At 55.4% G+C, this 18114-nt stretch overlaps 3 protein-coding genes across 3 annotated transcripts in view; all 3 read left to right on the forward strand.

The window, feature by feature from the left end:
- MBD4 (methyl-CpG binding domain 4, DNA glycosylase) overlaps nucleotides 1-18114 on the forward strand; it is a 332365-nt gene that overhangs the window by 115327 nt on the left and 198924 nt on the right. The gene's annotated exons all lie outside the window — the stretch shown is intronic.
- ISY1 (ISY1 splicing factor homolog) overlaps nucleotides 1-18114 on the forward strand; it is a 285043-nt gene that overhangs the window by 62891 nt on the left and 204038 nt on the right. The window lies entirely within an intron of this gene.
- LOC126949155 (histone H1.10) lies at nucleotides 15744-17804 on the forward strand. Its single transcript, XM_050781777.1, has one exon. It carries the CDS (start codon nucleotides 16672-16674, stop codon nucleotides 17311-17313), a length of 642 nt encoding a protein of 213 aa, XP_050637734.1. The 5' UTR covers nucleotides 15744-16671; the 3' UTR covers nucleotides 17314-17804.

An 18114-nucleotide genomic window follows, 5' to 3' on the forward strand; every position in this document is an offset into this window, starting at 1 on the left:
GACAAATTGGGGCAATTTCCCTCCAGCTTTCTCAATTGAGGTCTACTATTCCACTTCAGATAATGTGGCCGAAAATAGGTAATTCCATTTCCACGTGGATAATCTCTCCTGTTACTTACACCAACCATGGCTTCTGGGTGGTGGAGCAACACACACTATAGAATGAAAGAGAAACAAGGGGCTTCTTCAGGGACCCAGCCTCAGGGTGGAGATGTGGTTTCCTTCCTAGGAGGAGGACATAGTAGGGTGCGCATTGCAAGGGGGAGAAAGATAAACTCAGCCACGGGGGGCAGGACGATGCTCACTCGGCCTGGTAGGACCCACTCACTGAAATAGGTTCTTGTTACTTCCCAACTCCTTTGCAAGGAAACAAGTCAAGGTGTTTGTTGAAGTAAACACAAAATATCAAATGAGGCAAAATCATGGCTTCAGAATCCCTTTGACCATGAATACTGTGTGACACACTTTGTTTTAACAGAATTTGATTGCTCTGTAGGTGTCAAAATTTTTCCCCACAAAATAATAATAATAAATAAGTGAGACTGCTCAATTTTAAAAATGTCACTTTCCCCCCAAGAAACATGTTTCTTATAGTAAGAGTCTCCAAGAACCATTGCTGTCTAGAATAGTTTCCCAGTGGTGCCTGAGGAGACACCTGCTGTGAGGGATGAAATGTTCAAATGAGTGACACCAAGACCAAGGGCTCTAGGAGTTCCGAGACAGCCGCCCATGGACTCCATGGGAGAAGGCAGGGCTCGGGGCCCTGGGCTGGACCAGAAGAGGGAGGAGTACAGTAGGGCTGAGAGAAGTCACAAGAATGTCCAGGCCGTGTGTGGACAGGAGGGGGAGGATGGATTCCAGGGTTTAAAGTTCAGAAAAGTCAGTACACCATCATCCAGCCACAGCCATCTGCACAGTGATTTCTGTGCTCCGTCTAAGTGAGAGTGAATCCTAGCCATGGCTGGTCACTGCCAGGGCAAGAACTGAGGCCTTCCCATTCCTTGTCATCCCAGAGCTCAGCCCTGGGCAGCCCAACTTAGTCCTCCCAGAGGTTCTGATAAGCACATCACTGGGCTGGGATCTAGCTCAGGCGTGGAAAGGTTTCATCCTCACCCTGTCTAGCCTGCTGGGTCCCACACTAATCCAGGTGCCTTCTCGGGCTCTGATCCAGGATCAGAGGAGATGAGAGTGGGCTCCTGAAGACAGTAAGGTGTCCCCATCCCCTCTGTCCCTGCTGCTCTGATCCTGTGTGGACTTTGCTGGTTCGTGCTTTTCATCTCTGTATACAAGTGCAGCCCCTGCTGGGAACCCTTGACCTGGATGCTGTGCTCCCCGCTGCAGCATCCCCAGGCCTCACAGAGTGCCTGGCCCCTGTACCTGTGCCCAGGAAGCTCCCATAAATGGGTGACTGGATCACAGCAGTCACCTACTCTGCAAGAAAACACCAGGGTAGAAGAATCATGTCTTCTTCATCTTTATATCTCTGAAGCTGCGCTCTTCTGTGTGGTGGCCACTACCCGGAGGTGTTGCTTATAACTAACTTAATTAATTCATTCAGTTAATTACAGTGCAATGAAACACTCCAACAGCCACATTTCACGTGTCCCTAGGAGTTATTTGCCACTGACCATAGCACTCAACAGCACAGAGAGCATTTCCCTCCATACAGAACACTTGGGTAGCTGCTCTGAGCCCAGCCCAGGTCTGTTGAATGAGCTCATCTACCTCACAATGTTTCCATCACAGTTGCAATTCCAGGTAGATAAGTCTGTAGCTGAGAGCTGTAACGCTGCAGTGAAAATGGGGAAGTGAGAGGAGGAAAGGAGACCTTCTCACTTGACGATTTACAATTGTCAGCAACGCCTCATTGATGGCCTCGAACTCCATAGAGCCCAAGGAAGGTAAGAGAGCCCAGAGGACAGAGAAGGGTGATCTTGTGCCATCTAATGTGACCTCAGTGGAGTAGGAGGGATGGGTGAGTCACTCACTGGAATACCATTCTTGCTGATGTTTGTGGCCCTGGACACCACGCGATGCGCGCAGCAGTGAGGATGAAGACGGGAGATAGGGAACTGCACCCCAGGTAGGACCCAACGGGAGAGGCTTCTGGGGAGCACGAGGGTTACACCTGAGGCTATGAAGCCTTGGAAGGGAGCTGTGAAAGCAGAAATAAATGTGTAAAATCTGATTCGTTCTCTCTGTATTTTAACAACATACAGAGATGGCGCCTCTGGGCTCTGAAGTGTGCTGTGTTTGCCATCATAGTCCTCACGCTGATACTTAAAGATAGTCTTTCCCAAAGCATCAGATCTTTCCTGCCTTTGCCACAGCAAACTTCAGAGCCTTTGATTATGTTTCACGTCTTGGGAATGATACACAAAAGATTTTGGTTTGAGTTTTGGGTGTTGACCTCCAGGGGAAGTAATCTGGTGAGACACAACTCTCTCACAGATCTTGGATGGGAAGTCCATCTAGTGAGCGCCGGGTGCTGGGTGAGAAGTCGGCCCTCTCCCTCTGCACTTCCTTTCTTTTCTTTTCTTTTCTTTCTTTCTTTCTTTTTTTTTTTTTGAGATGGAGTCTCGCTCTGTCACCCAGGCTGGAGTGCAGTGGTGCGATCTTGGCTCACTGCAACCTCCGCCTCCTGAGTTCAAGCGATACTCCTCCCTCAGCCTCCTGAGTAGCTGGGATTACAGGCGCCTGCCACCATGCCCGGCTAATTTTTTGTATTTTCAGTAGAGACGGGGTTTCATCCTGTTAGCCAGGATGGTCTCGGATCTCCTGATCTTGTGATCTGCCCGCCTCGGCCTCCCAAAGTGCTGGAATTATAGGTGTGAGCCACCGCCCCCGGGCCCTCCCTCTGCACTTTCGGGACTTGCAGCAGAATCTTCAAGTTCTGTCCTCGTAACAGGGGGATCAGTTAAAGGGCAGCCAGGTTTCTGCTGGGATATGGGCCAGCTGTGCCCGCTGGTCTCAGGTGGAACAAGTTAAGTCAGCCCACAGTGGTGTACACGGACCCTTTGTGAGGTGGACGCCTTAAACTTCTTGACCTGTGTTATCCTCCCAGCAGCCATGCGAGCTTGCACGCCACTGTACTCTCCATTGAGTGGTCATAGAGGCTGAGACCTGAAGAGGCCGAGCTGTTTGTCTGAGCTCAGGGAAGGTAGAACTGGAGTCTGAACTCAGATCCATGTGGATCTGCACTCTCATGTGGGAGCCACAGGCCCCAGGGTTATTTACTTGTAGTTAGAAAATGAGCAGTTTGGCCAGGCACAGTGGCTCATGCCTGTAATTCCAACACTTTGGGAGGCTGAGGAAGGTGGATCATGAGGTCAGGAGATCAAGACCATCTTGGCTAACACAGTGAAACCCCGTCTCTACTCGAAATACAAAATAAATAAATAAATAAAAAATAGCCGGGCATGGTGGCAGGCACCTGTAGTCCCAGCTACTCAGGAGGCTGGGGCAGGAGAATGGCGTGAACCCTGAAAGCGGAGATTGCAGTGAGCCGAGATTGTACCACTGCACTCCAGCCTGGGCGACAGAGCGAGACTCCGTCTCAAAAAAAAAAGAAAAGAAAAGGAAATGAGCAGTTCAGTTCCTGAGATGCACAAGCCTCCTGTCCAGGGCTCACTGGCTGCACGGCAAGTGCTGCCACATGTGGGACAGGGCAGGAGCAGAGCCACACGGGTCCTTGGCCAGCGCTGGTGAAGGCCCAGGGTCTCAGCTTGTATTCGCGACTGTGCTGCTTGCCTCAAGTTTTGCTATGTGATTTTTTTTAAAGAGCATGATCCCTTTTTTTAAAGTTTTATTTCATGTTTGAGTCTCCTTTTGCAGCACTTCAGGCCTGTAGAAAATCTGCCAGTGCAGTCCAAAAAGAGGTTTCCCTCCCTCACCTGAAAGCCAGTTGCCAGCCTCATGTCTCATCACCTTGATGATTTTCAAGTGCTTTATGACCATCAATGACATTGTCCTGTATGGCCACCGTGCAGTTATGGTGCTAGGAAACGAACACTGATGCCGACTGTCTTCAGACCTCACTCGAGTTTGGTCATTTGTCCCAGTTTTTTTTTTAATTGAGACGGAGTCTCACTCTGTTGCCCAGGCCGGAGTGCAGTGGCACAACCTTGGCTCACTGCAACCTCCACCTCCCGGATTCAAGCGATTCTCCTGCCTCAGCCTCCTGAGTAGCTGGGACTACAGGCATGTGTCACCACACCCGGCTAATTTTTTTTGTATTTTTAGTGGAGACGGGGTTTCACTGTATTAGCCAGGATGGTCTCGATCTCCTGACCTTGTGATCTGCCCGCCTCGGCCTCCCAAAGTGCTAGGATTACAGGAGTCCGTCTGTCACTAGGCTGGAGTACAGTGGCACCATCTCAGCTCACTGCAACCTCTGCCTCCAGGTTTCAAGCGAATCTCCTGCCTCAGCCTCCCGAGTAGTTGGGACTACAGGCATGCGCCACCACACCCAGCTAATTTTTGTATTTTTAGTGGAGACGGGGTTTCACCATGTTGACCAGGATGGTTTCAATCTCTTGACCTCATGATCTGCCCGCTTCGGCCTCCCAAAGTGCTGGGATTACAGGCATGAGCCACCATGCCCGGCCATTTGTCCCAGTTTTATCCCTTTCAGCAAAAAGAAAAATCCCAGCCCTGAGTCACCTGCTGCATGTGTCCTGTTTCTCTTAGTCTCTGTCAGCCTGGGACAGTCTCCTGGGCTTTGACTTTGGACACCGTGACACTTGTGAAGAGGACAGTCTGGTTATCTGTAGAGCAGCCCTCATTTTGGGTTTATCTGCTGTTCCTTCATGGCCAGGCTCTGAGTGCTGCGTCTTTGGCGGGAATATCACCGAAGTGAGACTCCATTCTTCCACTTGCTTCTGATCTGGGGAAGTCGCCTTCTCACCCCTTTGTAATTATAAGTCCTTTGTTGGGGAGTTTACCGTCATCTGTTTTTTTGTTTTTGTTTTTGTTTTTGTTTTTTTGAGATGGAGTCTCACTCTGTCACCAGGCTAGAGTGCAGTGGTGTAATCTCAGCTCACTGCAGTCTCTGCTTCCCAGGTTCAAGCGATTCTCCTGCCTCAGCCTCCCAAGTAGCTGGGACTACGGGCACGAGCCACCATGCCCAGCTAATTTTTGTATTTTTAGTAGAGACAGAGTTTCCCCATGTTGGCCAGGATGGTCTCGATCTCCTAACCTCATGATCCACCCACCATTACTCCATTAAAGTCCAGCTCTGGGCCACAGGGGATGTTGGGGACGTGGTGGTTCCTCCATCACAACGTTCTCCAGGGCTCAGCTCACGGTGACTCCAGGCAGACGTCCTCACATCCTCATGCCTTTGAGAGCTGAGTTGCCCTCCTGAAGGCAGAGCTTTCTGGACCAGCTCTGTGGTTTCTGGTGTTTGTAAAACCACAACCACAGGACAGAGTCAGAGACCTGGATTCCAGTCCTGGCTTTGTCACTTCCTGCCTGTGGCCTTAGCCAGGGAACGTTACCCACCTAAGCCTCAGCCTCCTGCCCTGGGAAACAGAGCCGGAGGGGATCCCATGCCCAGCTCGGCAGATGGATCCACTCAGGGCCCCTCTCTGGGCCTGGCGCACATTGGATATTGAGGGGGATACTGGTTCCCCGTCCCCTTCTGACAGCCCCCAGTCCCTTGCCATGTCAGGCCCCACAAGCTTCCAGGCAGCTCTGCACCTGAGCCAAATGATAATAGAAATACCAGACACCCAGGCTGGTTGGAGCAGGATTGTCCTGGATTTGTGGTCAATTCGACATGTGACACCTAGAGTAACCAGGCAAGGAAATAAATCACCGTGTGGCCTGGCACTGGCAGATGCTGGGGAGATGGAAGCATGGTGGCAGATTGCTCTTGTGCAGGGGAATGGTGGGCTCGTTTGTAAATGCAGGCTGAAGTGGGAGGCTGTGTGGGAAGGATCCCTGAAGTCAGGTCTGCCCAGCAGCCCACACTGCAGGCTCCACCACGTCCCCGACATCTCCCCAAGCTGGGATCTGGGGAGAGTGAGACGTAGTGTTGTCCGGTCCCCAGTGGGAGGTGTTAATAGGGAATGCTGTGGTAGATTCTGACAAACCTTGTGTTCGGGTTTGATCAACAAACTTTGACATGTTCCTTTTCCAGAATCATCACTTTCTTGGAGTCTATGTCCATCCCTCCTCAGAGCATAGACCCCCCCAAAGGTTCGGACTAGTGCTACTGTGAACACTATAGACCTATTAACACTTCAGAGCATAGCCCTGCTGTGTGTTGAGGACAGAGCTGCTAGGATTCTGAGTGTAGACCCACGGAGGATAGGAACGAGTTTGAAGGAGCCTTCTTCAGATAGAGTGGGATGAGTCCAGGTTTGGTCCTCGGGAGGTCAGCTCAGGACTCAGGGCTGAAGGCGGCATCAGGCATCTGTTCCTCAGCAGCAGTTCCCTCTCCATGGAGGAGGCCAGGGCCATAGTTGTGGGGCCTGCAGGTGGGTGGCGTGGGGCCCGCAGGTGGGTGGCGTGGGACCCGCAGGTGGGTGGCATGGGGCCCGCAGGTGGGTGGCGTGGGGCTCCCAGGTGGGTGGCGTGGGACCCGCAGGTGGGTGGCGTGGGGCCCACAGGTGGGTGGGGTGGGGCTTCCCATGTGGATGCTGAGGGCCCCTGTGCTGAGGGTGGTGGTCCCATCCTCCTCCACCCTGCTGCATCTGAGGCCTGAGTGCTCAGGCTCCCCTGCCTGTTTTAGGGTTCACCGTTCACCCTGGTGACAGGTGGGTGCTGGAGACCGGCCGCCTGTATGAAATCACTATTGAAGTTTTTGACAATTTCAGCAACAAGGTCTATTTATCTGACGTGAGTGCCTGCTTGTCCTGCCTGGGGGATGAGGTGGGGTCGTTGCCTGACGCAGCTGCTGGAAACAGCCCCCAAAGCAACAGGAGCCCCCATGCAGGTCAACCGAGGAGGGGTCCTGTGTCTAGCGGCGCTCCCGGGTCTGTGGGAGATAATGCGGAGGCGTCCCGGGGCATCTCCAGAGCCTGTGAGCCTGCACACCGGCCCCGCCATGGAGCCCCTGTCGGGCTGGAGAGCAGAGGGTGCCACAGCGGCAGGGTTCCAGGAGAGGGGGATAGGGAGGAGGTCTCTGCCCGCCACTCTCCCACCCCCTTTTCCCCAAGCTAGGGACCTCAGAGAATCCATTCTCCTCCTGCCCTGCAGAGGGTCAGGGAGCATGTCCTGGCCTTCTGCCTGCTGAGCCCCAAATACCTGGAACCCTGCATGACAGAGGCCGAGCTCAGCTTGCTTTCTGGTTCTGGAAAGGGGTGTCAGACAGATGGGGAAATGTACAGGAGTCTTGGCCGCCTCTCTGTCCCCTGTGAGAAACTCCAGTCTCATCAGTGAGTGCCTCCAGGCCCTTCCAGGTGGCATTGGAGATTTATTTGTTTGTTTTTTGAGACGGAGTCTCGCTCTGTCCCCTAGGCTGTAGTGCAGTGGCATGATCTCGGCTCAATGCTACCTCCGCCTTCCAGGTTCACACCATTCTCCTGCCTCAGCCTCCCAAGTAGCTGGGACTACAGGTGCCCACCACCACGTCCGGCTAATTTTTTTGTATTTTTAGTAGAGATGGGGTTTCACCGTGTTAGCCAGGATGGTCTCAATCTCCTGACCTCGTGATCCGCCCGCCATGGCTTCCCAAAGTGCTGGGATTACAGGTGTGAGCCACCGCGCCTGGCCCTGCGTTGGAGGTTTCAGAAGGAGGTGAGGTTCCGAGGTCAGGAGATCGAGACCATCCTGGCTAACACAGGTGAAACCCTGTCTCTACTAAAAATATAAAAAAAATTAGTTGGGCATGGTGGCGGGCGCCTGTAGTCCCAGCTACTCGGGAGGCTGAGGCAGGAGAATGGCAGGAACCCAGGAGATGGAGCTTGCAGTAAGCTGAGATCGCACCACTGCGCTGCAGCCTGGGCAACAGAGCTAGACTCCGTCTCAAAAAAAAAAAAAAAAAAAGGAGGTGAGGTTCCTCTCGGTGTCCTTACAGAAGTCATTGCTTTGCTCGTGTTATCAAACAAGGGCTGGGATGGTCACCATTTGCAGTTAGCTGTAGGGGACGTGATGTCCTTTTTTTGCATTTACTTGTTCCTTGTTGAGACCTCAGTAGGCTCCAAGCTGCCCCAGGTGCCACACAGGGAGATGAAACAGGAGTGCAGGTCATCGGGCACGCAGGGAGGGCGGCCTCAGTGGGGACAAAGGCCGTAGTGGTCAGAGCTCTGTTCCAGGGCCTGGCCCACCCATCTGCTGCTAGTGAAGGCTGCTGAGCCCCAGGGGGCCCCTTGGCCTGGCCTGGCTGCTGGTTTGAGTCCTGTAGCTTCTTGCCCAAACTCTGACTTTCCAGAGTCACCCCAGAAGCACCTCTCTCCTGTCCTGCCTCACCTTCCAGAACATCCAAATTGAAACTGTGCTTCCTGCTGAGTTCTTTGAGGTGCTCTCGTCCTCCCAGAATGGGTTGTACCATCACGTCAGGGCACTAAAGAGGGGACAGACGGCCATTGACGTGGCCCTCACCTCTGTGGTGGACCAGGCAAGTTGGTGTCTCCCCTGCGTTGGCTTATGAAGCCCCCCTCTGTAGGCAGAAATGTCAGCCCAGGAGGGCCATGAGTCCCAGGGAGTTGGGTCACCAGCGTACCTTTGCCTGTTTGGGCTACTTGCATCCTGGGTTCTTTTTTCCCTTGTCTTTAAGAAGCCTATCAGCCTTAGGGAGCAAAGCTCTGATGATTGGAAAATTGGCCTTGGTGTTCCCATTTTCCTATCCCGCACAGGAGACCTCCTGGCCTGGAAGGGGCCACAGGCCGTAACAGGAAGAAACGCCCATGCACCGACAGTGACTCCTGCCAGAGTCAGCCTCCTCAGCTCTGGAGGTTGGGCAGGCTGCTTTAGCTCTCAGGCCTCAGTTTCCCCATCTGTAAAGTGGGGGAGAGACGACATTCATCCTGCCAGGGTGCCCTGAGGATTCAGTCAGGCAGCACTTCCAGGAGTGGCTGTAGCAGAGCCATGGAAAGCCATCCCCGTGGAGAACGAGAGAGTGGCAGGGTGTCTGGAACCTTCTTCTCCACTCTCCCACAAAATCCACCTTTGTGGCCTGATCCCCAGGGAGGGATGGGGGTCTGGTGACTGGGAAAGACTGCTGACGACATGGTTGTCATGATGACGTATGGCACTTTCACCCCTTGTAGGATGGAGGGGTCCACACACTATGGGTGCCTGTGTGGAACCAGCAGGAGGTGGCAATTCACATCCCCATCACCCTGTATCCCAGCATCTTGACGTTTCCATGGCAACCAAAGACAAGTACCCATCAGTACGCAATAAAGGTACGTGAGACCCCCACTTCTGGGTGCATTCCTTTTGTATTTTCATAGGATTGTGGCTTTTTGTCCATTCTACTTTTTTTTTTTTTTTTTTTTGAGATGGAGTCTCGCTTTGTCGCCCAGGCTGGAGTGCAGTGGCCGGATCTCAGCTCACTGCAAGCTCCGCCTCCCGGGTTTACGCCATTCTCCTGCCTCAGCCTCCCGAGTAGCTGGGACTACAGGCGCCCACCACCTCGCCCGGCTAGTTTTTTATATTTTTAGTAGAGACGGGGTTTCACCATATTAGCCAGGATGGTCTCGATCTCCTGACCTCGTGATCCGCCCGTCTCGGCCTCCCAAAGTGCTGGGATTACAGGCTTGAGCCACCGCGCCCGGCTTTTTTTTTTTTTTCTTTTGAGACAGAGTCTTGTTTTGTCACCCAGGCTGGAGTGCAGTGGCGCAGTCTCAGCTCATTGCAACCTCTGCCTACCGTGTTCAGGTGATTCTCCTGCCTCAGCCTCTCGAGTAGCTGGGACTACAGGTGCACACCACCATGCCCAGCTAATTTTTGTATTTTTAGCAGAGATAGGGTTTCACCATGTTGGCCAGGCTGGTCTTGAACTCCTGACCTCAAGTGATCCTCCTACCATGGCCTCCAAAAGTGCTGGCATGAGCCACCATGTCCAGCCTCATTCTGTTACTTTTAACATTACTCTCTAGTGGCCTACTTTAAATCACAGTCTTTATGATTTCTGTTGTTTCTTGAGGTTTCCATCATAGCAATGCATTTTTTGTAATCAGGAAAAGCCCAACAAAAACCAATAGTGAAAAAATAGAGAAAAGAAAATACAATAAATTCTGGAATACAGATTTGAATTTCATTAACATTTATTTTTCTAAAAGTTGTGTTTTGAAAGCTATATATATCTGTATATAGATATAGATATATGCCCTTAGAGAAAACATTCAAATTCAAGGCATAAGTATCTCCAACCCCATCACATGGGACGTGTCACTGCTTTGACCCTCCTGCTTGCACATGGCATTAGCCTGCAGGACTCGCCTCAGATGGGGTTTGAGTCCTCATGGTCAGTGCAGGGCACGGCACATCAGGCCTGCTGTCCCCTGGTGTAGTGACTGGTGTCCTGTCTGTGCACTGGCACCGGCTCCCTTGCCCACTCAGGTGTGTCACCATCCTGGCCCCTTGGGTTCTGGTGTTGTTTCCTCTGGTCTGGGAGCAGAGGTGTGGTCGCTGACCTCCCAGCAGATGATGAGTGGGCACGGGTGTATGCTGGGAGCTTGTGTCTGGTCAGGGAGGCAGCGCCCTGCAGCTGGCTCTGTGGTCAGGGGTTCTTCCCACTGCAGCCTGAGCTCTGGTAGGTGCCACCAGATTCTGGGGCCTCTGTCATGGGCCTGTGTGTTTGTGTGCATCAGTCTCAAGGTCCCCAGAATATGAGGGTGGAAACGAGACAGGACAGAGAGGGCGAAGGCAGGGAGAGCCTCCAGCGAGACCCTAGCTGACGCCACGTTTTTCCCTGCAGTTGGCATCGACTTTGTGTGTGAGTGAGGAAGTGGCCACAGGTGTTTTTGAGGATGTGAGAATGGGTGTGTTTGAATGTGTCAGTGTGTGAATGTGTAAGAAAGTGGGTATGTGTAGAGCTGTGTGGGTATGTGAGGATGTGTTTGAGTATGAATGGCTAGGTCAGTGTGCATTGGCTCATGTGTGTGTGAGCCCCTATGTTTGAGGGTGTGTCCATGGTCAAGTGTGAGCTTGGGTGAGTGCATGTGAACTGGTGAGTGGGAATGGTGAGTGGGTGAATGTGAGGGTAAATGTGTCAAGTGTGTGTGAATGGGTGAACCTGTGCGAATGTGAGCGTGTGTGTACATGTGCAAGTGGCTATGTAAATCAGCATGTGTGTGTGAGGGGAGTGAGTGGGAGCATGTGAATGTGTGTGTGAACCTGTGGGTGTGAAGGGTATGTGATGGTGAGCTTATGAGTGTGAAGGGCACATGCCTGTGTGAATGTGTGTGTGAGCATGTGAATGGGTGGATGATGTGTCTGAGTAGGTGAATGTGTATGAATCTGTGAGTGTGAATGGTGTGTGAATGGGTGAGCATGTGGGTGTGAGGGGTAAACTGTGTGACCATTTTGTGAGCACGTGAATGACAGGATGACAGGTGTGAGTAGGTGAATGTGTGAACCTGTGGGTGTGAATGGTATGTGTGAGGGTAAATGTGTAGATATGAGTGTATGTGCATATATGTGTGAATGGATGGGTAGATATGTGTATGAATGTGAACTGTGTGAATGGTGTGTGAGCATGTGAGTGGGAGGGTAAATTGTGTGTGAATAGGTGAGGTGTGCATGTGAACTGTAAGTGTAAATGGTGTGAGCGTGTCTGAGCATGTGACTGTGAGTAGGTGTACATGTGTGAAGTGTGCACGTGAATGGTGAGCATGTGTGAGGGTAAATGTGTCTGTGGGTGTGAACTGTGGGTGTGAATGGTGTGTGTCTGGAGGCCCAGAATCAGACTGTCAAGCTGGATCATTCAGACTCCACACATCTAGCCCTTTTATACAAACTGGGAGACTGAGGCTGGGCAGTGGTGGTGGGGAAGGAATCACACCCAGGGTTTGAAGGACAGCCCGGGTCACAGCTCAGCCAGGAGGAGCTCCTAACCCCTGTCCTCCCTCCCATCCGCTGCTGCCGCAGGTGTGTCTGTGTTGGGAGCGTGCTGCGTTCACCCCGCCTTGGTGCAGCTACAAGCATGACAGCCCCCACCCTGCACTTAGCTCACAGCCCACAACTCAATGGACACACTAGATGGCAGGTGCTGTGAGCCAGGCAGGGAGGGTGCTCTGATAGGAGCACCTGAGGAGGGGTCTAGGGAGGCTGGCCAGGGCAGGAGCCAGCCATGGGGCCACCCCAGCAAGCCCCAGGTCATGAAAGCCCTCTGGGTATGTGTGGGCAGCAAAAAAGGCTGTGAGGCTGAGCACTGAGTGGGGGAGCTGCGGTCAGAGCCTTGGTAGAGGCTAGTGGCAAAGGTGTTGGGAGACTTTACCCTATGTCTGGTGAGAAGCCACTGGAGACCTTTTGGCAGACCCAGGACCCACTACTCAGACTTCTGTGCTGGGGCTGTGCGGAGAGAACAGGAGGCCGGGGGGAAAGGGTAGAGAGGGTGGGGGCTCGGTGGCTGTGGGACCAGTTCTGGGGTAAACAGGCAGGAAGCCATGGGTTGGATGAGAGAGTAGGGAAATCAGGGAGCAGTTCCTGTCTCTGGGCAGAATCACTGGCAAAAGTTTGGGAGGAGCGGGGTCTGTGTTGGCCACACCTAGACTCCAGGTGAGAGCGGCAGGAGGAGCGGGATGCTGGGGTCTGCATGGGAGAGAGGCCGACCTCGGGCTAGAGAAATGAACTGCATCATCAGGGTACTGGTGGTGTTTGCAGCCCCAGGACTGAACAATCCCCGAAACAGGGAGGAGGGAGAGAGCCCAGCAGCCATAGAGCCCCTTCTGGATTCCGTCCCCAGAAACCCCACTGCTCACGAGCCAGAGCCTCCTTCAGACTGGCCAGGCCCAGGGAAGGGCGCGACTCAGGTGCTGGGTACATGGTCTTGCCCTGGTCTCTGCTAGGCCCTGGCCACTTCCAGAAGCTCCTTTTCTTTTATTTGGCCATTTTTTTTTGGTTGAGGATCTGGGACCTTCCCCACCTATGGTTTCCTTGGAGGGGTAATGCAGGAAGGGTGACCAGGAGTATGGGGGGTAAGAGACACCCTGAAGGCTGCAAGACCCCAGCCTGAGTCCTGGTCTCCTTCTGGCTAACCCCCTCCTCAGGCCTCAGTTGCCTCCACCATATCATGAGGGCAGGTGAAGATCCCACTTAGTCCCTGCCAGCTCCCCAAGTCTAGAATTAGTCTTCTGAGCCCTGGGCCACAGGCAGTCTCCCTCTTGACAAAAGCAGCCCTCCCCTCACAGGCGGAGGAGCTGGCCCCCAGGCCACGTGCCCACTGACGCTGGCATGGGGTCTGAGCTGCATCCTTCATTTCCTGCCCCTGGGACTGGACAGCACTGCCCTGCCCGCAGGGCTCCAGTCCTGTGCTGACTGCTTCTCCCCTGCAGTCCCAGCCAGGTGCCCCAGGGCACGGTGGCCAGGAGCCTGGCCACTCTCCTCAGTCCCCCAGACGGCAGCTCCACTTTGTGAGTGGCTGTGGTGCCCAGTCCTTCTCTCTCGCATCTCCTCTCCTCAGATTTCATGAAGGAGGCTACACCTGGGTCCTGCCTTCCTCCCTGACCCTGTCCCTCGGTCTCCACTAGCGCATCCTCCCTTTCCCCAGCATGGATGACCCAGGAGTGTCCCTGGCCCAGCCTGTGGCTGCAGCCAGCTCCAGAGTGGCATGTCCAGCAAACTCCTCTCCCCGTAGTGGCTGCACAAGAGGCCGAGCGATGGCCCTGTCACCCATGGCTGGGACTCCTTCAAGGGTATCACTTCTCCTCACCCTTTGACTTTTCAGAAGACCTAAGCTCAAGCCCCTTGTATTAGTCCATTCTCACAAAGCTATAAAGAACTACATGAGACTGAGTAATTTATAAAGAAAAGAGGTTTAATTGGCTCACGGTTCTGCAGGCTGTACAGCAAGCATGGGGCATCTACTTCTTGGGAAGCCTCAAGGAGCTTTTACTCATGGTGAAAGGTGAAGTGGAGCAGGTGTCCTGCATGGCAGGGGCAGGACCAAGAGAAGTTCAGGGGAGGTGCAACATGCTTTCAAACAACCAGATCTCATGATAGCTCACTATCATGAGGACAGCACCAAGGGGATGGTGCTAAACCATTAGAATCCACCCCCATGATCTGATCACCTCCTATCAAGACCCACCTCCAACACTGAGGATTAAAATGGAACCTAAAATTTGGGTGGGAACACAGATCCAAACCATATTACCCTCTCTGGCATGGCTGGGCTGCCTCCCCTCCACCTGGTTCCAGGGTCAGCTCTTTTGGGTTTCCTGCTCCCATCCCATCTCTGTACACTGCGGTCACTCCAGCTGTGGCCGCCACGTTCCTCTCTCCAGAGTCCCTTCTGCACATCCTCAGAGGGCTCCTGGTCCTGAGCACCCTGATCAGTGGGTCCAGTACACACAGCTGGCTGCTCCTCTCATGTCCTCCATGCAGCCAGCCTGGCCTGGAAACAGCTGTTCAGTCTGCGCAGGCTCAGCTGGGTGGTGCTGTCAGAAACTTGTCCCCATTCTGTCAGGAAATTCACATGGGCCTTCCTCAAGCAGGTGGAGGCCTCAGTCTCTCAATGTTGTTCTGTGTTGTTCTGTGTTGTTCAGTCCACTCAGCCAGTCCTTCCTGGTAAAGGAGCCCATCCTCCTCCGCAGGGACCTAGCTGCAATCTCTCTTCTCACTTTTCTCAGGGTACCCAGTGCTCCGGAGGGCAAAGGCTGTTCCCGGTTCCATGCCCCTGCCAGCCTCCCGGCAAAGAAACTCATCCAGGCTCACCGTTTCCTCCTAGACACAATTTCTTCCTCTCTAGGGCTTATTCCCTCGTCAGGGTGACAAAATGGGGTGTGTGTGTGTGAAAGGGGTGAGCTGGAGAAGAAGGGAGGCGCTGCCAGCCCTCACTCAGAGAAGCCTGCTTGGGTCCAAGGCCACAAATGCACCCACCCACCCCCTTTTCAGGGCCTGTTGCTCTGTCCACCTGTAAATGTGCCTATCCCTCACTCTGGGAACCCCAATTCGCCAGCGTCCTGTTCCCCCTCACCCCTCCATCGCTTTTCTATGCTAGGCCTCCGGAGACTGTTTCCTGCCTGCATCCCTGCCACCCCCCAGCCCCAACCCCACTCCTGTGCCCTACACATCACCTACCCCCAAAGAGATCCCCTCTCCTACCCGAGCATCTTACTCTGGTCTCAGCTTCCCCAAGTGGAGGCTGCACTGGCTTCGACAAAAACTGTCCTGTGCCTCCTCTGCACCCCCAATACAGGAATCAGCAGAGATGGAGCCGCCAGGCTTGCACAAGCCCCCCGGGGAGGGTGGGGCCCCGGACCCGGGACCCTCTCCAGGACATGGTCTCCTTTGCTGTGTTGCCGCCATCATTTCCCTGTGCACGGGAGAGGGGGAGGGGTGCGCCCAGGAACTAAGAGCTAATCTCTTCCCCATCCTCTCACAGGTACGCCTCTGGGGGTCATAACCTCACCCCCGCCCACCCTGTCCCACCCTGGAGTCCCCATTTGGCTTTGGGAGGACCGGCGGCAACTACTTGTGGATCACAAAATGAGGCCATGGGAACATCAGCGGCAACGGGGTAGGGGGAGAGGCGAGGCAGTGTCCCCAGAGAGGCCCTGCTGTCGTCCTCCATTTCCCGGGTTGTGCCTAGGCCCCCAGAGGCACAACCAGACCCCAGGGTGCAGCTGGAGAGTGCCTCCCATCCGCCATCCGCTTTGGAAGGGGCGGAAAACCCCCGAGGATGTCCTAGCGCAGTTCACGTTGCCCCAGCCGACCACGTGAGGGCGCGCCCTGTGTTAGTTTGGACAAATTAAAGCTCCTCTTGCGGGCAGGCCTGGAGCCCCCGGGGCCGGACCAGGGCTCGGGTGCCCGTGGCCTTCTCTGGGCTGCCGGCTGCCAAGCTCCCGGCCGTGGGGCCTCCCCTGGGGCCCGCGCTATTGGCCTCCAAACGAAGTGCCCCCCTCCTCTCGCGCTCCCGCAGCCTAGGGTGCACCTCTCCGTTCGCCTTTGCTGAGCCCTTCCAGGACGCAAGCCGCCTCTCCACTGCGCCAGGAGCTCAAGCCCCGTCCGAGGCGCCCCGCTGTGGGCGCCGCGGCGCTGGTGAGGCGCGATCCGAGAAGCCAGCGGCCCAAGAAGGGGCTCCAAGAAGCACAAGTTGGCGCTGGCCCCGGACCAGGCTGTTGTTGTTCTCAACGTGGTCCGCCATGAAGCTATAAAAAGCCGAGAGAGGCGCCCTCCCGCCAGAGCGCAGCGCGCACGCCCAGCGAGTTCCAGAGGAGCCAGTGGAAGCTGCGGCGGTGTCTCGCGTTCGGCGGGATTTCTCTTCGCTCGAACTCGGCCTAGGTCTGCGTCCCCAGCTCCAACCGCCGGCTCGGACTCGGTCTCTGACCCCAACTCGGTCCCCTAGCCCGGCCCCGGGCCCCCCAACCCTCGCTCCGGCCCGGCCCGGCCCCCACCCCAGCCCTGCCGCCCGGCCCCAGGCCCGGCCGCGGCCGCTCCCGCCTGGAGCCGCCGCGCGCCCCCAGCCCCCCTGCACCCCCTCGGCCCCTTGCCTTCCTCTTCCCGGCGCGGCCCCCCGGCTTCCGCGCACCGCCCGCCACCAACCCGCTTGCTACCATGTCTGTGGAGCTCGAGGAGGCCCTGCCGGTGACGACCGCGGAGGGGATGGCCAAGAAGGTGACCAAGGCTGGCGGCTCGGCGGCGTTGTCCCCATCTAAGAAGAGGAAGAACAGCAAGAAGAAGAATCAGCCGGGCAAGTACAGCCAGCTGGTGGTGGAGACCATCCGCAGGCTGGGCGAACGCAACGGCTCGTCGCTAGCCAAGATCTACACCGAGGCCAAGAAGGTTCCGTGGTTCGATCAGCAGAACGGGCGCACCTACCTCAAGTACTCGATCAAGGCGCTGGTGCAGAACGACACGCTTCTACAGGTGAAGGGCACCGGCGCTAACGGTTCCTTCAAGCTCAACCGCAAGAAGCTGGAGGGCGGCGGGGAGCGGCGCGGAGCCCCGGCGGCCGCCACCGCCCCGGCGCCCACCGCGCACAAAGCGAAGAAGGCGGCTCCAGGCGCGGTCGGCTCCCGTCGCGCGGACAAGAAGCCCGCCAGGGGCCAGAAGCCGGAGCAACGCTCGCACAAGAAGGGCGCTGCCGCCAAGAAGGACAAAGGCGGCAAGACCAAGAAGACGGCGGCCGCCGGGGGCAAGAAGGTGAAGAAGGCGGCCAAGCCCAGCGTCCCCAAAGTGCCCAAGGGCCGCAAGTGAGCGTGCCGGCTGGTCAGAGCGGCCGGCGTGGGCTTTTCAATGTTTTTGTTTTTCTACCCCAAGTGACGTAGATTTTGTACGGCTCGCCCTGGCCAGGGCCGCGGGGCCTGGTCTGAGCCTCAGGGAGGGGCCCCGGGTCCTCTCTGTCTTTCCCCTCCCCCAACGATGTAGCGTTTTTCGTTGTTTGCTTTAGGTTTTTGAAACAGCCCTGGCGACGCCTCCATTGGCTCTCGGCCTTGGCAACGGTCGTCGTCATGGTTACTGGCCCCTAGGCTCTGGTGGCCGAGGCCGCGCCTGCCCACCAGGCGGGGGCCGCTGGTTGGCCGGGCCCAGGCGCGCGGGGACGCGGAGGCCGCGCATCCCTTCCCGGCTCCCCACCCTCCCTGCCTTTGGGTGCGCGACAAACAATCGCTTAGGGCTCAGGGCTGCGCGGCGCTTCCCTTCATTCCATGGGCCTATTTTTGGGCACAATAAAGCGTTTAAACCTTTCAGCCTCTCTCGTTTAATCTGAGTGGAATAGAGATGGGCGCTTTCGGCAGGCAAGGTTGGAGGGCGGGCCCTTCGGGTCCGTATACCCCAGATATGTTGGCCATTGTAAGCCTGGATGGAGCCAGGGGCCTTCAGCAAGAGGTGGGAATTGCTGGCCTGGGACGAACAAAATACCTGGGGCAGGGAGATAGACAGGTTCGGTCCTTTAGGAGGGATGGGTGTGTCTGCCCGCACAGGGGGGTACATCAGCCATTGCCGAGGTGGGTGGGGGAATTAATGGGTTTTCAGGGTTAATGGTCAGGGCCCTTGCCA

Source organism: Macaca thibetana, chromosome 2, assembly GCF_024542745.1.
Source record: "Macaca thibetana thibetana isolate TM-01 chromosome 2, ASM2454274v1, whole genome shotgun sequence".
Taxonomy (NCBI): Eukaryota; Metazoa; Chordata; class Mammalia; order Primates; family Cercopithecidae; genus Macaca; species Macaca thibetana.

Coding starts and splice junctions, on each gene's coding strand:
- LOC126949155 (XM_050781777.1), top strand. CDS start 16,672: ATGTCTGTGGAGCTCGAGGAGGCCCTGCCGGTGACGACCGCGGAGGGG.